Raw genomic sequence first — 17,929 nt, forward strand, 5'->3', positions numbered from 1 at the left:
CTGGAAAAGTATGACATTTTGAAATGAAAAATGTGTAGGAACCCTGATCATTTTTAGAAAAATTAAGTTAAATTGTATCAAATGATACATTAGGATTTTGAGGAATGTTTATTTATTCGTCTCTCAATCATCATTGTATTGCATTGCATTGTTTTTTTTACCCCATAATAAAAACTGATCATAAATCTGAGCATTAAAATGTCTTAGACGATTAAAATTATAATCAAAAATATATTAAAAATAAAAATTGCAATACATTTTTTTCTTTCTTTCTTTCTTTTTCTTTCTTTTTTCTTGCTTGCTTTCTTTCTTGCTTTCTTTCACCCTCCCTCCCACAGTTTGGGTCTCTGATTAAATTTGTTTTATCCTCCTTGAGTATGAGTTCAATATAATACTATTCATATGTCATACTAGTTTCAGTAAGTTGTTCCATTTTAACCATTTAGTTATTCTGAAAATGATTTCATATGTCAGGCTTTACAGTGTTGAGAAACATCTTACAATCATGCTGTAATATTCTCAGACAATCATAACCATGCTGATCATCAGACCAACTGCTTGATAGTGCTATTATATATTCTTATTCTTATTGATATTTGTATTTTTTATTTGTATTTTTTTTTTTTTTTTAAATGCATGGAGATTTGGGGTTAAACGCATTTTTATTGCAACCTACAAAATATAGCACAATAAGTTATTGAATTTTTTATTTCACTTATTTAGTTTACAAAATGAAAATGATGTCAATTCTGAATACAAAAACAGCACTACACAAATACGAAATGACATTGAAAAAAATATATACATCTTTGTTTGATATCAATAACTTACAGCGTTCAAAAAAAAAAAAAAGAAAAACAAAAGTTACATTCAGAGCATAACTGAATTTTGTCATCAGTGCTTTGTAGTCCTTACCTACGATTACCAAGTCTTGCATATACAGTGTTAGGCTTATTTCTAAATTCTATGCCTATTACATGCCCTGTAACTATACAAAAACTATACAAACGTTAGGAGAAAATAACCGAAATAGCCAGCAGTGGGCGCCGTGGCAGAGAAAATCCTGCAGGTTGTAAATGACTGTGGCTGAGGGTTTACTCAGTTTCCTCTCAGAGAAGAGACTTGTTTGGAAGTTATTTTGCAGCTACTATAAACAACTACTTCCTAAAGAGGAGAAAGACCCATTTCTCCTAATATGCACTGCATGAACTGCACCAGTTCACAGAGTTCAATTATTTACCGTCTTTCAAAAGGATATATCAAGAACAAATCAGACTTATTGTCAGTCTTATAATGCACCGCCAATATGAAGTTTTGTCTTTTTTATTTTAAGAAAAAATTATAAAAAGTTATTGTTATTATGGCCATAGCCTGTTCCAGACAAACCTGATTGAAAAAAGATGATGTTATAATATGTTTAGGCTGTTTATTTGGGGTTTTAAGGGTTATTCTAGTGTTCCTGAGGCTGGAATGGGACCCAAAATCAACAGAAATAAAACAATCTTTGCTTTTATGGCATAGGGTTGGCATAGGAAGTTTGCCCTTGTTGACGTGTGTGAGCAGCACCTCCGTTTGCAGTGTCTAAGCCGAGCGAGCGTCTATAAGCTGCTGAAAGTCTGTAGAGCACGTCAGCAGGTGGACGTGACTGGGCATCGGCTTTCTGTGTCAAAAGCATCTCAAACAGGGAGCTCACTTCCGAAATCAGAGCTCTGCCATCCAGCGGGGCCTTCTCTGGGGTTTTACCAAAGGTAGAGAAAGAAGTGGACTCATCAGGACCAGCCATGGGACAGTGATTGTCAGGGGAGGGTGGCCCATCTGGGATAAACAGGTTTTCGTGGTAGTCGGTTGTCAGAGGAAGAGAAAGACGAGCCATCCATGCTGGATCGGGAATGTCTGAGAACACATCATCTACACAAAAAGAGGAATGAAATATGTCAGGTACATTTATATCACACTCATATTTGAGTACATTTGCAAAAGTAGTAAAAATAGATTATAAGATTATTATATTTTATAAAGTATAATATATATACTAAAATATTTACAAAACATCTGGAAAAAAAGCTACAAAGTCTGTCTGAATTTGTTTACTTGAGTACTGTAGATAAAAAAACAGGATGACAGGAAATACCAAGACGAGATGTGCATTTATCTTTAATTCAGTAAACAGGCATTTCCTTCACCTGACATTTCACGGACATCTGCTGAGATGTAACACAGATGAGTGTTGGCCAGTACGACAAAGCTTGTCTTAAAATGACACCCTTAGCCACTGTTTTTTAGGGCAAAGGAAGTGAACAGTAAACAAGGAAATTACCTCCATTAAGCCAGAAAAATTCCAGAAATACTTGGTTAAGTGAATAAGGTTAAATTCTGTTATAACGACTCTTTTATACATAGTATCTGTTTGTGTTTGAAGCAGCCTTTTTGTTTAGCTTTTAAAAATAAAGGCACCTGTGTTTCTGTAACACACCTTTAACATCCATAGAACCTTTCCATTGCACAAACTGTTATTTAAAGTATAAAACGGTCCTGCAAATTATGAAAATGATCTTCAAACCAAGAAAAAGTGTTCACTAAAAGTGTTCACTTCTTCACAAAAATGGTTCCTTTTTGGCATCACTGTAAAACACAGTTTCTGAACATTTAAGTTTAGGCTGGTGATTGGATTAAGCATAGAAGAAGAGCTAGAGTCTTGTCTAATCATCAGCACACACAGTGCAAACATGCACATATACACAGAGCATGCATAATTATTAGGCAATTTGATATTCTGATCATTTTTTTTTCAAAGCACATTTTACCAATTCCAAACCATATCAGTCTTAATAGAAACCCTGCTTAGTAATTATGCACATCTGCATATAGGAAGTTTTTCACTTCCAAACTTCATGTGCAATTTTATATCACTTATAAATGATTAAATACAAAATTAATAGCACTTATTAAAATTTATGTGGTTTGGAATTGGTAAAATGTGCCTGGAAAAATTTATCAGATATGATCAGAATATCAACTTGCCTAATAATTATGCATGCACTGATCCAAAAGGCACAATTTTATATGATTAGTTGCATTTTATTTTTGTTTTTACATTGTCTTGCATTTTTGGTCATAATGCATCACTGCAAGCAACTTCACTCAGCTTCACATAACACAAGCTCAGTGGCTAGAGTGGTTATAGCAAAAACATTTGTTTTTGAATAAGCTAGGAGACGCCACAGTGTGATGGTGGATAATACAAAACACAGAGAGAACCTGGAGCTCTGAAACAGCCACACATGATTCCTCAAACATAGTGAGGCATGCGGACAACCTCCATGAATCAGAGACAGCTTTATAGCTTTTTGAGTGTTTTTTCTGGTCTGTGGATCAGAGACGCCAGGGTCTTAATTAAAGAAGGAGGAGAAACAAAAGGGCTAAGTTTGCACAGGAGCTTTTGGACAGTGTGTGTGAGTAAAGATCTGAAATCCAGCGAGCGCTGATCAAATGAACCCACACAGCCACATCAGAGAGTTGAGTCAGAACCTCCAAATCTCTTTTTCATGACTTCCTCTCTCCACGTTCAAATCTCTAAATTCACCCCTTCACATTATTATTCATTAATAATTATACGTCCCATCACACATTCTTGCTGTAGCTTTCTTACTTTTATTCCTTAAATCTCTTTCTTACTGCGTCTCATAATTAATGATGGAGGAAATGGTGGCATCGGTAATTCCTCTAAAGCAGTTAAACCCATTTACCCACAGACATGGTAAAAATGCCATAAAGAATCCAACCACATCCAAACAACCACCGGCAGACTTACACACTTTACAGTGACGTGTGTAACATTCACTTACATTTAGCCAGTATTACTGCTGGTACGTATGCCACACTTTCTCAAACAAGCAAACAGTCCATCAGATCGGTTCAAACTCAGAAAACTATACTATAACTCACTCGTTTGCACTTGCTAAGGTGTTCGAGAGGCTTATAGCATGTTTGGTTCAACGATTTTTCAAACCAAGCAGCTTGGTTAACACTGCAATTTTTTCCCAATTTTTGCACTGGAAAAAACCTTGGCCCTGACACAAAATTACCCATTACATACATTCAAAATTTGCCAAAAAAAAGGAAAACCTGTAGAAACCACGCGATCAGGAATTTGCATGAAGGTGAAAAATTTCCCTATACTGTTTCACAATATTGGTTTGAAAGTGACTTTAGTCACAAGCTTGACTCTTTTTACATATTATCTGTGTTTGAAACAACCTTTTTGTTCAGCTCTTAAAAATAAAGGCACCTGTGTTTCTCTGACGAACCTTTAACATCCATGGAAACTTTCCATTGCACAAACGGTTCTTTAACCCTTTAACTGTCACTCCTTTTTTTCAAAACAGACATAAAAATGCACTATCCAGACTTAAATTTGTATAATTCATGAATGAAAACAATTTGTAATATGATTTTGATGTACATTTTCCGTGGTAATGCAATGTCTGATTTTAAAATGCCTTTCAAAGGATGAATTTTGAGATTTTAAGTTTTGAATTGATATATAATTTCTTATGATATCTAAAGCATGATAGGGAAAAAGGACATGAAGAAAGTCTTTTGTGACAAAGCTCAGTACTCATGTTATGATGTTGATTTTTTTAAGTTGCATTCTTGACATATATTAATCTATTACTTTTCCTACATAAATTGTAACACAAAAATATGGTAAAATATCTATTTAGGAGTCTTAGACCTTTCTAACTATGTATAGTTTGTCATGATTAGATTAGGATTTATTTGTAATATGGTGAAGTAAACTTAGGCGTCCCACAGAGGGGACAGTGACAGTTAAAGCGTTAAAGTAGAAACAGTTCTGCAAATTATTAAAATGGTCTTCACACCAAGAAAAACAAAAAAGGCATCACTGCTTCAGTTTGGTTCAACGATCTTTCAAACCAAGCAGGTTTTTGTTGGTTAATATGGCAAATCTCTTGTGACTTTTGCATTGGGAAATACTTGGCCCTGACCCAAAATTACCCATTACATACATTCAAAATTTGCCAAAAAATGGTATATGTGACCACACTTTTAGGAATCCATGCAATCAGGAATTTTGCATGAGGGTGAAAAATTCTGTTTTCACAATTCTGGTTTAAAAGTGACTTTAGTTTGAGCAGTGCTGCTTCATACATCCCTACCCTGCTGAAAAAAACAGCTAAAATCAGCCTAAGCTGGATGACCGGTTTTAGCGGGTTATAGCTGGTCAGCGGGCTGGTTTTTGGCCACTTCCTAAGCTGGTAAGGCTGGGAGACCAGCTGGAACAACCAGCTAAAACCAGCCTAGTCAGGTTGGGAGACCAGCTACTTCCAGCTTAAACCAGGCTGGTTTTAGTTGTTTTTTTTTTTTTTGTTGTTGTTTTTTTTTTTTTTTTTTTTTTTAGCAGGGTACTCCATAGACAATAAATTAATCTCTTTTATCTGTGAAATTAAGGTCCAAGATTGATAACTAATTATTAATTAATAAATCTAAGCATGAACACAATCAATAGTCACAGTGATGCAAGCGGCATTATTAATCAAGCAGCAACTAATGTAAAGAATGTAAACCATTGTTATTCATTTAAGTCACACATGATACAACAAAGTGCACATTTGTCATCTCCGGCCCTTAAAAAACAGTGTGAGAAGAATGTGGTAGAGAAACAGCAGCCTGAGGGCAGTGTGGCCTTCAAAGGAAGAATGCAGAGATCGAACAATGACTTCTACTTGCACACACACACACACGCAAACACACTTCACACACTCTCACCTTCTCTGTCTTTAGGGTATGCATAACACATACACATCTTCTGCATTGTGTTGAAGTGTTAACAATAAGAGTTATGGCATGACGTGAAGAGCCCAAGGACATGTGAGCAGGTGTGTGCGAGCTGTGTGACTTAAGGATCAACCTTTGAATCTGCTAAAAGAGGCGTGATGGTGTGAGTAAGTGGAAAAATGGAGATGACTCAGTAGGAAGAGAGGGAATATGTACCTGCGTGCTTTAGAAATAAAACCCCTGATAGTAAACACAAAACCTCTGTCTTCAGTAGCATGACTAACACCATAACCAGATGAATTTCGGGGCAATACTGAGTCAACCAAACCGCAAAACCATACGCTCTGTTCCAAGACCTAGTGAGCTGCCTTCCTGACTTATAAGGTAGAATTAGGCGCATATACTGCAGTACTGATATAGCAGTATTCACAAGCTACATATTTGGTTTAGATTCCTTTAAAAAATTACTGACATTAAAATTATATTAATACAAAAGATGGTTTTCAGTACTTTTATGTGAAAATAACCATGTCACATGACTAAGAAGCATGTGTGTAGCTAAGCAAAGTCAAACACACACAAAGCACCTCAATATTAAACAGTGAGAAAAAACCCCAAAACAAACCAAAAAAACATATTTAGACATATTTAGGGCTGGCAAACGATTAATCGCAATTAATCGCATACAAAATAAAAAGTTTGAGTTTGCCTAATATATATATGTGTGTACTGTATATAATTATTGTGTATATATAAATACAAATACATTCATGTATATATTAAAGAAATACTTATTTCTTACTTATTTCCCTTTTTTATAGAATTTACATTATATATAAAAAAATATTTTGTACATAAATAACATATTTCTTTGAAATATATACATTAATTTGTGTGTATTTATATATGCACAATAATTACATACAGTACACACACATATATTAGGCAAACTCCAACTCCATCGCGATTAATCTTTTTCCAACCCTAATTTAGACATTTAATAATCATTATCCAGTGCTGGGTAGATTACTTACAAATTGTAGTCTGTTACTGATTATGAATTACATGATAAAAATCGTAGTCAGTAATGTAATTTTGATGTAATTGTAACTTTTGGATTACATTTAGATTACTTATGACTTAAATTTTTACATTTGAAATATATTGTTCGCCTGCATGCCAATTTGACAATTAACCAACATCAGAAAACTGTGAAAAGAATAAAAAAATTCATTAAATGATTGAAATACTAGCTTTAAATCTTGTGTATCACAAATTAATTTGAATAGCATTTACATGGCCATTCTATTATGTGAATGTTCAAAACTAAACAATATGACACACAGAAGAAATTCAAAATTTCAAAAAGGAAAAAAGAATTTGGGAGAAATATGAATAATTTACTGCCATTGTGTGAATAATCTGTAATCATGTAATCCATAAAAAATTGGATTGTAAGTAACTGAATCTAATTACAAGTACCACATTTTTGTAATCTGATTACATAATTCAGATTACATTTAATCAGTTACTTTTCAGCACTGTCAGTAACAGTATCAAAACTAAAAAAATTAAGGTTAGTATCCCTTGTAGTTCCTAAGTGTAATGGAACCTTTTAAATGAAATATTCTACATAGGCACAAATAGGGATCTACATACAAAGTGCGCAGGAGCTTTAACTTAAAATTGATTCTTTAACTTGGAACAAGAGTGGAGTATCTCAGAGACAGCTGCATGTAAGACGATTCACTTGTAACTTTGGTGGAAATCAACACGGACATAAAGATCAAGCTAAAACTGCTCAGACATCAGAGAGATAAAACAGAAAACAAGCAAGACCTTTCATTCAAGAGAACAAAAAAGGTCCCTCTCAATTTACAGCATGCTAAATCTCAGAACAATAGATGGAAGGAACTGCAGACAAACATTTACTCTATACATAGACAAAGGAAACACAGCAGCGAAAATCTAAATGCATATTAGTACGTCCGGATCAACAGACTGTAAACATTAATGCTTCCAGAGTAAGATTTCAGTATTTGTAAAATTAATTATCTGTCTTATTTGTTGACTTGCTAGGCTGTATGTGGAAAAAAAGTTGAAAACAGGATAAATGTAAGATATCTGGAAATCACCTACAAAAATAGTAAATCCTGTGCTGTACTCGGAATCACGAAACCCTTTCACATCACTTCACCTAGATTACACAGTCTTAACCTAGATTACACACACACAGTTAGTTCTGGTCTTTCAATTGCATTTAGATTCCAATTTTGCAACATTACAAAGAGGATTGATATTTAGTCCAACAGCTGTGAGACTTTGCACTGTTTGTGTCACTCAGCTAGTTGCATACTTGATATTCATCACAACAGAAATTATGCTTGTGTGGCACGACTTAAATTGATAGTTCACCAAAAAATAAAATCATTGATTCACCCGTATTTAATTTAAATTAGACTTTTATTCATACATAAACAGTGATCGATGCACAAACGCAGAGCACATCAAATATGGTAAACAGAAGCTAAGCTTGCTTGCTTGAGATGACATATTTATATATCAATATTATACATGAATAAAAGTCTACATCTAATTTGTCTATGATATAAAGTGATTAATAAAGTGTCTTTAGAAAGTTTTTCTTGAATGGACTTTCAAAGGATGGACAAAAATTATGAGAGAATTTAAAAAATATCTCCCCTTGTGTTTCAAAGATGAACAAAAATCTGGGTTTGGATTGACATGAGATTGAGTAAACTATAGCAGAACTTTCATTTTTGGGTGCACTATCCCTTTAATTGAACATAAAAGGTGGACTCAAATCAAAATAATAAAACAATAATTGTTTTTAAAAGAATGGAAATTTACCAGAAGTCAGCAGATTGTTGAGGCCTTCTTCATATAAGCGATCCACAGGTGAGTCCCAGTCCATATCGCCCATTTCACTCTCACCATGACCACTGTCTTTGGTGCTCAGCCAATCAGCATCCTGAGCCCCTGACCTACAATACACAATGAAAATAGTTAAGCAGTGAGAACGTTTCAGAGCATGTGCCAGTATCACAGAGCTATGAATGATTGATGAGTTAAAATTTAAGTAATGCAATAAAATGCAACCAAACTGAAGCATATGTGCCAAATAGCAGAACCTGATTTTACCGAGTACGACATGTTCCTGGATCAACATCTTTGTTGGAACAACATTGTGATTAACCAATCAGATTTGAAAAAAACAGTTTATAGTTTTTGTGAAGTTTAGGCTTACAATCAGTGTTTGGTGCTTGTACATCAGTGTCATTCATCTATCATTTCCTCTGATTCTGGGGATTACTCATGGGTAATGTTAGGTTTAGGTGTAGGGATGTGGTCAAGAATAAACTTTTGGATTAAAATGTTGTTCCAGGGTCAACAAAATATGTTGACCCAGGAACACATCTAACTCAGCAAAATCAGGACATGCATGTGAAATGAGGAAGGATTGACAAATGAATTGTACATTGAGCAAATTTTTTTTTGCTATGCAGGATTTACAAACTGTATTAAATAGAACTTGTTTAATTAAAATTATTAATTTTTTAAACATGTTAACTGCCCTTGAAGAAAAGTACTATGCTATTTTTTTTAATGGTATAACGATATTATGATTCAGACACAACTATGATGGAATACTGTGGCATTCATTGTAGTAGCATTCAAATACATGCATATGGTACCATGCTATATTGAAGTACCAAGGTATTGGCATCATCACTGTACCACAGTGCTGGCACAATACCTTTTTGTAAGATAATATCAGAGGAAATACCTATGTGATTATCCTTAATATCAGTTTAACAATGTTCTCAAAACTGGGATTTTACTGTGAGCTAAACTGATCTCAACACTAAAACTAAAACAATACAACACACAACTGAAGGAAGTATGACTGCGTTGTCTTTGGTTTAAACAAGCCCTGTCTTGAACAGATGAGTCACAGTCTATGCTTTCTGTTTTTGATTCTAAATGAACATAAGTTAAATTTATAGAAACAGTACTGCATTCTGCCTGATACCAATCTACGTGTAAAATGAGTAAGACAGATGATCGCAGTTGATCTCAGCTATGAGACGCCTCCTTTTGTACACACTGACGTATACTTCCTTTTTTACCAGAAATCTACCTGATAAAATCAGAATAATAATGAGACCAACTTCTAAGATTGTTATTGTGATTGTGAGGTTATTGTGGTATTGTTTTGTGTTCTGTATGTTAGTATAGGAATGAGTATAAAACTAAAAAGTCAAAGACAAAAGGAGGACAGAAAGGTTTACCGGCCAGTCCTGTGGGAATATTTGTTGCCACGAAAATTTGGTCGAGGCTGGAGTTGCCCCTGATGCAACAGAGACAGGAGCTGAGACACCTGCTGTAGAATTAAAATGACACAGAGTTAATATTTTTTATATAGGTGAGCTTGTGACATAACTTTGAATACACAATTAACCATGTTGCAAAACGATAGAAATTATAGGAGGCCGTTTGGTCTTCTAAAATATCATAATTTCATAATTCATGATATAATCTGTTACAGAATAAGCTGCAGCACAGAAGAGCATTCTGGGATAAGAAAATGGATTGTGGTTAGAGCTGTAGAACTAGTGAGGGGGAGACAGGAAGCTGCTTCTACACAGGGTCTATTCTTTTAGAGGCTATTTCCTTCCAGGATGCACATAAGAAACCCAGCCTTGGCTGCGAGGACAGGCACCGGTGACATTTCGGCCCCTTTCCTCCGCAGTCGCCATAGGTCTAATTTGCCAACTGGGCCAAGTGAGTAAGGGAGGGTGGACTGGAGAGTAGGAAAAGCGAAGAGGGTGGGGGTCAGGATCCACGCTCTTCCTGACTGGCCGCAGTATTCACGTGAGGGCTCAAAGCCATGCCAGGACCTTTTGTTCTGCTAATCGTTTTGGTAGAGGTAAGCATCTGGGTGGACCCAGATCCAGAGGATACACAGTTTGACCAGCGCAGCACTTTTGGTCTTTGAAATACAAGCTGGTGAAAAGCTGTTATTCTCACTTTTATTGCTATTTATAGAGAATCAGATCAGTACCAGCAATTTGTTGCTGACTGCCACCAGCCCATACATGTCTAAGAAGTATAATTTTACTGTGCAGAAATATCTGTGTTTGGTTTAAGTACCTTCCCCCCTCATAGGACAACCAGGGAATGAATCTGTTTTTTCTTCCCACATTCAGTATGACTCTGTAACGTGATAACGCTGAGGAACGGCAGCGTTTTCTCCTGAGGCATATTAAAGGTTTAAGTTACTGTGTGACACTGATGTGTTTCTGAATACACTTCACTGTCTTCATCATCTGTCAGCTGTCCCCTTAGGCTGCTATAGATATGGGCCAGTCCTGCAGTGCAACTGCAAAGTGGGAAACTATAATGCACTTGAGCTATATGAACTGGGATACCTTGAAATCTAATATATTTTCATATCTGAAATGTTAAGATTGTATTAAAAACAAAACGTCTCTTACTTGCACTTCAGGTGAGGCAGAGGACAGTTCAATAGATCCGTTCTCTGCAAAGGCCGCCATAGAGAGTCGAACAAGGTTCCTCAGGATCTGCCTGTGGTCTGACTCATCCATCTTTCCTCTTCTTTCTGTGGTCTTTGGTCTCCGTAATGTGGCTTGATTACTGGGAACTGAAGACATAGTTTCTAAGGGCTCCATGGTAGTTTGCTTGACCTCCTCATTTTTGTTTCGTCTGAGTGTGCTGGTCTGTGAGTTTGCGAAAGACGAGGAGGAAGAATTTCTGGGCTTTTGCAGAGTTCGATATGGTGTTCCTGGGTTATAAGGAAGTGTTCCATTCCACTCGATGCTCCCAGGCTTTCTGAGTATCTTGCTTTGAGTTAATGGTGTGTTCCCATCCATTTCTGCATGAGCTTGATTTTGAGCCATGCGAGCAAGGGTTGGTGTGAGGGTAAATTGGCCCTGCGGATGTGGTTTTTCCACTAAAGGTGATGTACATGACAATGCCTCAGCTTCATCTTCTTGTGGCGCTTCTTTACGACCCCGAAGCACTGGTACCAACTGGATGTCAGTCTTGCGAATGTGCTTCTGAGGCCGTCGTGGGTGACGGGTGTAGGTTGACTCAGCTTGTCTACAGTTATAAGCACGGTTGTCCCGTTTGTCAGGATGACAGAATGTCTTGGCCAAAGCAATGGCTAGAAATAACACCAGGCAGGTTGATCCAAGGCAGATGGCCAAGAGCATTGTAAAACTGTACTGGGCCTGGTTGTCATTAGACAAGTTCTTTAGGTGGTCACGAAAGTTGATGAATGTCACTTCCAAAGTAATTCTCGTGGTTAGCATAGGTGTTCCCATGTCGGATACTGCAATGCCCAGTTTAAAAGTTCTGCCGATCAATTCAGTGCCATTGGTTGTGTTAACATAAAGCTGCCCAGTAGTTTTGTCCAGAAAAAATAAGTTGGAAGGCTTGCCATCTGTTATTCTAAAACTGAGTCTTCCATTGAGACCAGAATCTCCATCACTGGCCCGAATGGTGGTGGCCAGAAAACCTTCAGGATTGTTGAAGGAAGAGTCATTTCTTGGTTTATAGTTGTTATCCTCCAGAGCTTTATCTCCAAGTGGAGTCACAATCTCCCCTTTGTCCACATTCACTGGGACACTTAGCAATGCAACTCCGTTCTTGGGTAGTGGCTCATGGATTACAGGATAATTGTCATTAACATCCTGTATCTCAACCAGCACTGTTGCACTACTAGTCATTGGTGGGTATCCTTGATCTACAGCTTCCACAATAAAAGAGTAGGAGTGGGACTCCTCATAATCCAGTGATTGTTGGACAGTAACAGCCCCACTGCTGGGGTGGACCGAGAAAAATGCTGTTGGTGTCCCCAGTTCATTTGATTCTCTAATGGAGAAAGATACCCTTCCACTGAGGTCTAGGTCAACATCACGTGCCTCCACATTCAAGAATTGAAAACCAGGTGTATTGTTCTCTTTGAGGACACTCCGGTAGACGCCTTTGGTAAACATTGGCGCGTTATCATTTTCATCCAAAACATGGACGGTCAGATGCTTGATACAAGATAGAGAAGGCTGACCACTGTCCTGAGCGAGAAGAGTAAGATTATATTCCATTTGTCTTTCACGATCCAGTGTGTCATTGGTTACAATCATGTAATTGTCTCCATGGATCTGTTTGAGTCTGAAGGAACCAGATCCACTCAGAATGTGCACTTGTACCTGCCCATTTGCCCCAGAATCGGCATCAGATACCATCACAAGAGCAAGGAAAGTTTCATTTGGTGCTCCTTCAGAGATTGTTGCAACAGGGGAATCTGGTGGGGTCCATGTTATATGTATGCGGGGTGCATTATCGTTGACATCTCGCAATTTGACCTGCAGCTTGTGGTGAGATGGGATTGCATTGGGCCCCAGATCTCGAGCTTGGACGTCTACCTCATACACATGCTTTTCTTCAAAATCTAAAGGGCCTTGTAAAGTCAAAGCACCTGTTTTGGGATGGATGCTGAATAGTCTTTGAACATCCGGTGGGACGTGTTTACTAAGGGAGTACTCAACTTCCCCATTAGCACCTTGATCAGGGTCTGTAGCACGGAGGTTAATGACAATCGTTCCACGAACGGTGTCCTCAGCTAGTTCAATGACTGCCGGGGCCTTCTCAAAGACAGGGCTATTGTCGTTGGAGTCAAGAATTGTGACTATAACTTTTGTGCTGCCTGATTTTGGTGGGTTTCCTTTGTCCCAGGCTGTTAGAACCAGTTCTAAAGATGGCTGCAACTCCCTGTCCAGTTCTTTGATGACCACTAACTCAGCCTGCTTAGTCCCTCCTGAAGTACGGACATCCAAAGCAAAGTGTTCGTTGGAGGACAGGGAGTAGGTCTGCAGGCCATTTGGTCCCGCATCTGGATCTACAGCACGGTCCAGAGGGATGCGCATTCTCAGCGAGGCCATCTCAGAGATCTCCACCTCCTGTACTAGGTTGGGAAACACTGGGCTGTGGTCATTTTGGTCCATCACCTCCACACGAACTGACAGGAAATGCATAGCACCACCCTTTCTGTAGAGAACACTGAAGGACAGTTCACAAAATGCTTGTTCCCAGCATAGCTCTTCTCGGTCCAGCCTGCGTAGTGTTGACACGGTACCATCCCTTGAATCAACCGTGACTGGTAGAGCGTGCCCGTGCGGCACAACCTGGAAGTTTTCCAGAGATCCTGTTTCCGCACGTTCACGTAGGTCATCCAGGAGGCGACCCACCTTTGTCCCTGAGGGCTGTTCTTCCCAGACATGATATTGAATAATGAGGGGGGGCAGAGCCCACATTGTGGGCCTGACAGGGTGGACACTCAATAAGAGCTGCCAGAAGGAGCAAAACCTGGAGCATGACTGTGTGTGAGGTTTCCTATTTCCTTTTACGTAGAATCAGATGTGCTAAACACCTAAATAGGCATTCTAAACCATCAAAAGACATCTACATTTCACAACTGATACTCAAAACCTATACATATTTGCCTGCTCTATTGTCAAAAAAAAAAAGAAATACTAAAAAACTGCTGTTTTAGAATAACAAATTAATGACCATTACCATTTACAGTAAACATAAACGTCATAAAAATGATAAAATGATAACTGTCATCACAAAGTTTCACAGTTAGAAATATACAGTAGTGTTACCCTATATTAACACTGAGATTTACTGATATCAACAGACACAATAATACCTCACTGCAATAATTAAACAGTAAACAACCATGAAAAATACTAATCCTAATTCAGACAACAAAATCACTTTTAAAGAACATTTCCAGACCCTACTAATTTATAAATAAAGTTAACATCTCCCTTAGCCAAACAAATGTTATTCTACAGCACTACTCACTCACACACAGTTGCTGCTTCCCGGCCCAAGGCTCCAGTCAGCATAAAGTGAGGAACTGAGGAACTTAGGGGGCTGGGATGGCACATTGAAGGGGGAATGGCCTGTGAGCCAGTTCAGATAGTGAGGGAGGAGTGTACAGTGCTGCTTAACTCCACCCGTCTGTAGCAAGAAGTGGATTTAGAAGAAATGAGGCTGGAATCAACGGTGTGCTTTTAACGAAACATGATCCCACTTCTTTCATTCGCTGCCTCTAGCTCTTCACACATATGACTTTACTCCTTTTCCAAACGCTCTAAATAAACACAGTAAGAGTTGTGGTCTGTGGAATCTGTCATCAGTGTTGAAGCAAACCTAAGGATGAGACCCTTAGGGGCCCTGAAAACAAAAACAAGGCCTTGAGCTGAACTCTGAGAGTGCTGATGTAAAAATGCTTTAATTTGAAGCATCTAATGTTTTTCTGAAATGGTGGGGGTAGTCAAAAAGCATGTATAATAAAACAGGGGCTTACCAAATGCTGAAATTTGTGTTTATTTTTTAGTACGGCTTTTACTCAAATTGTTATGCTGCAATTAATTTGTATTGAAATGAAAAAAAGTTTTCATTAAAAAATTGTCAATTAACTTATTTAACAATTTCATTGACTAAATTAACATTAGTTAAAGTATTATGAATGAACATGAATGAACAAATGAACATTCATATAAATACATTTTTTAATATTAGTTTAGTTTAAAACTGGTTTGAAATTAGTAGAAACGTGTTAACATTTACATAAATGCTTATATATAATTTTAAACTATTCCCAGTGGTTTTGGTTGTACAAGCACAAGGATAATTTTTGTTATTGAAGGCTTGTGGCCAATGAAAAGAGGATGGTGAAAGGGGGAAAAGTGCAAACCCCCACTTCCCCTCTACATGGGGGTCTCCTAACATAAACTATCCCATTACCTGCAAGCCAATAAAAGCTTTTCCCAGAGTGATAACAGAGAGCTGCACGATAACAGAGAGAGGTGATGTGAGGTGACGTGTTGCTGCACAGTGTCCCCTTTTGCTGTTCAAAGACAGCGGGTGGGAGATCAGAGGCCTTAACTCTTGATTGCACATTTATGTGTGATCTGGTGCGCTTGAATTGGGCAGTAGGGAGTTTTCCTCCTCTAAGAACTAGTGTGCATGCGTTTCTCAGGGGTCAGAGGTCACTCCATGTGATCGGTGTCTATCTCTAAAATAAACAGGCTTGGCTTTCACACATAATCCTCTCTCCATTTTCTAATTAACTCCATCTGGAACAAACATTGACCAAAAGTTTGTCTACTCATGTTCCTTTATTCTTTCCATTTGCTTTTTTAAAACTTTCTCCCCTTCACTCTCTTTCTGCAGGTCTATAGATTTAGTTTTTTTTGTGTGTGTATTTTATTTACTTTTAGAAGAAACAGAAACAACTTATTGTCACTAACGATTATTTTGGTAATCGAGTTATCTATCAATTATTCTGACAATTAATCAAGTAATATGCAATATTAAATATATGCATTAATATGCAATATGGATTCAAGAATAAAATCAAGGAATTGTTGCAGCCCTACAACTAATGATTTAAGAACATGTCAAAATCTTATTTTACCTCAAAAAAAAAAAAGAAAGAAAGAAAGAAAGAAAGAAAGAATACCTGTTTTTAACTATTGAGTAAAACAAAATCATTGAGATTAACACACCGAATCAATGATGCAGGCAAACAATTAACAGCAAAGTCTCATGCATCACACATGTGTACCAAAATAATGCAATTATTTGTGAGGTTTTCCAAATAAAAAGCAGAAAAACAAAGAATCCAGAATATCCTGTATATGGCTGCCACATTGCTACGCTGAGGTTTTCTTCAACACGGCATATGTAAATTAAATTAGACCACAGTCCCGACACACTCTGTGTGTGCGTTTCATAGGCCTCGTAGCCACTGACCTCCCCCAGTTCCCGGGTTTTCCCCCTTCCCATTTCCACTACCTCCACCTTCCCTTATCACAGTAGGATGAGGGATCTAAACATCATTGTACTGCTTAAACAATAGACGGTGACACAGTAAACCGGCCAGCAGAGATGAACTACTACTTCTTGTTGATGTTTTCGGCAGAAGGAGAGGAAATGGTGAAGACGCACATAAACAGAAGTTTCACTGGCTTGAGGTCAGTTTGTCTCATCTGAGGGCTGGAAGGAATGCCGAACAATCTCACAACACATTCCTGACAGACGACAGGCTCTTATCTCCAGATGGATATTTGAACAAACTCTGTCCATCTGACAAACAAGCTGTCTTCTCAAGCACTTTGTCTCAACAAAAGACAAATAGCAACAATTTTAATTCTGTTGAACTATCGCAAAGTCTCATCTCAGAGGCAGATAGTTTAGCAGGACTGAACTGGAGATATAAAAAAGACAGGAGCAAGTCCTTTTAAGACTAAGAGGTTGAGGGCGAAAGAGGAGGGAAATGATTTTAAAAAAGCATTAAATTAGACTAAAATAGAAAGAGACGTTTTCAACCATCTGCTTCTGCATGTGTGTGGAAATATGGGCCTCCTATATAATAACATAATAAGTCTGTGTCTTTTGATCTCTTTCATCTATTCATTTTTTCCCTAAACAGCTCTGACAAGAAGATGCACAAATACACAGATGATAGAGTAGATTTAGAGTAGTTTAGAATGAACGATACTCTTTCACTACTTTCTACCAAACAGCTGATGGTAGCCATTGACTTCCATACTATACAAAAATACTATGGAAGGCACTGCCTACCGTCAACTGTTTGGTTGCCAGCATTCTTTAAAATATCTTCAAAAGAAAATATTTTTGTGTGAACTATCCCTTTAATAACCTCTTCCCATTAACTTCGCAATAAAAATTGCAATGCAGCAGAAGTAGAGACATATCTTTCCTTCCGTTTATGACACCAGAGAATAAAGGATTAATAAAAAATAAAAATGTGGGGCGGTGACTTGGTTTTGTGCATCAGTTTTTGATTGGATATGAAATGTGGGCATGACACTCAAAAGTACCCTAGTAAAAACATAATAGATTTAAAATGCATTTATTTTATACTAAGTATAGTTTAGATCTATTAATATATTTACTGACATATTACTTGAGATTTACTGATATAAAAAGTTTAATTAAATTATTTGAAAAACTACTTGTGAACAATGCACATTTCTTAATACTAAGC

At 37.4% G+C, this 17,929-nt stretch overlaps 1 protein-coding gene across 1 annotated transcript; it reads right to left on the reverse strand.

Annotated features, from left to right (window-relative positions):
* Positions 1-708: 708 nt before the first annotated feature.
* pcdh12 (protocadherin 12) lies at positions 709-14,773 on the reverse strand. The gene is given in 5 exon segments (XM_051104432.1): positions 709-1,908; positions 8,671-8,804; positions 10,113-10,204; positions 11,319-14,141; positions 14,143-14,773. Coding segments are annotated over 5 exon segments (3,522 nt in total). The 5' UTR covers positions 14,218-14,773; the 3' UTR covers positions 709-1,510.
* Positions 14,774-17,929: the final 3,156 nt, after the last annotated feature.

The sequence above is a fragment of the Labeo rohita genome, unplaced genomic scaffold (genome assembly GCF_022985175.1).
Source record: "Labeo rohita strain BAU-BD-2019 unplaced genomic scaffold, IGBB_LRoh.1.0 scaffold_72, whole genome shotgun sequence".
Lineage (NCBI taxonomy): Eukaryota > Metazoa > Chordata > Actinopteri > Cypriniformes > Cyprinidae > Labeo > Labeo rohita.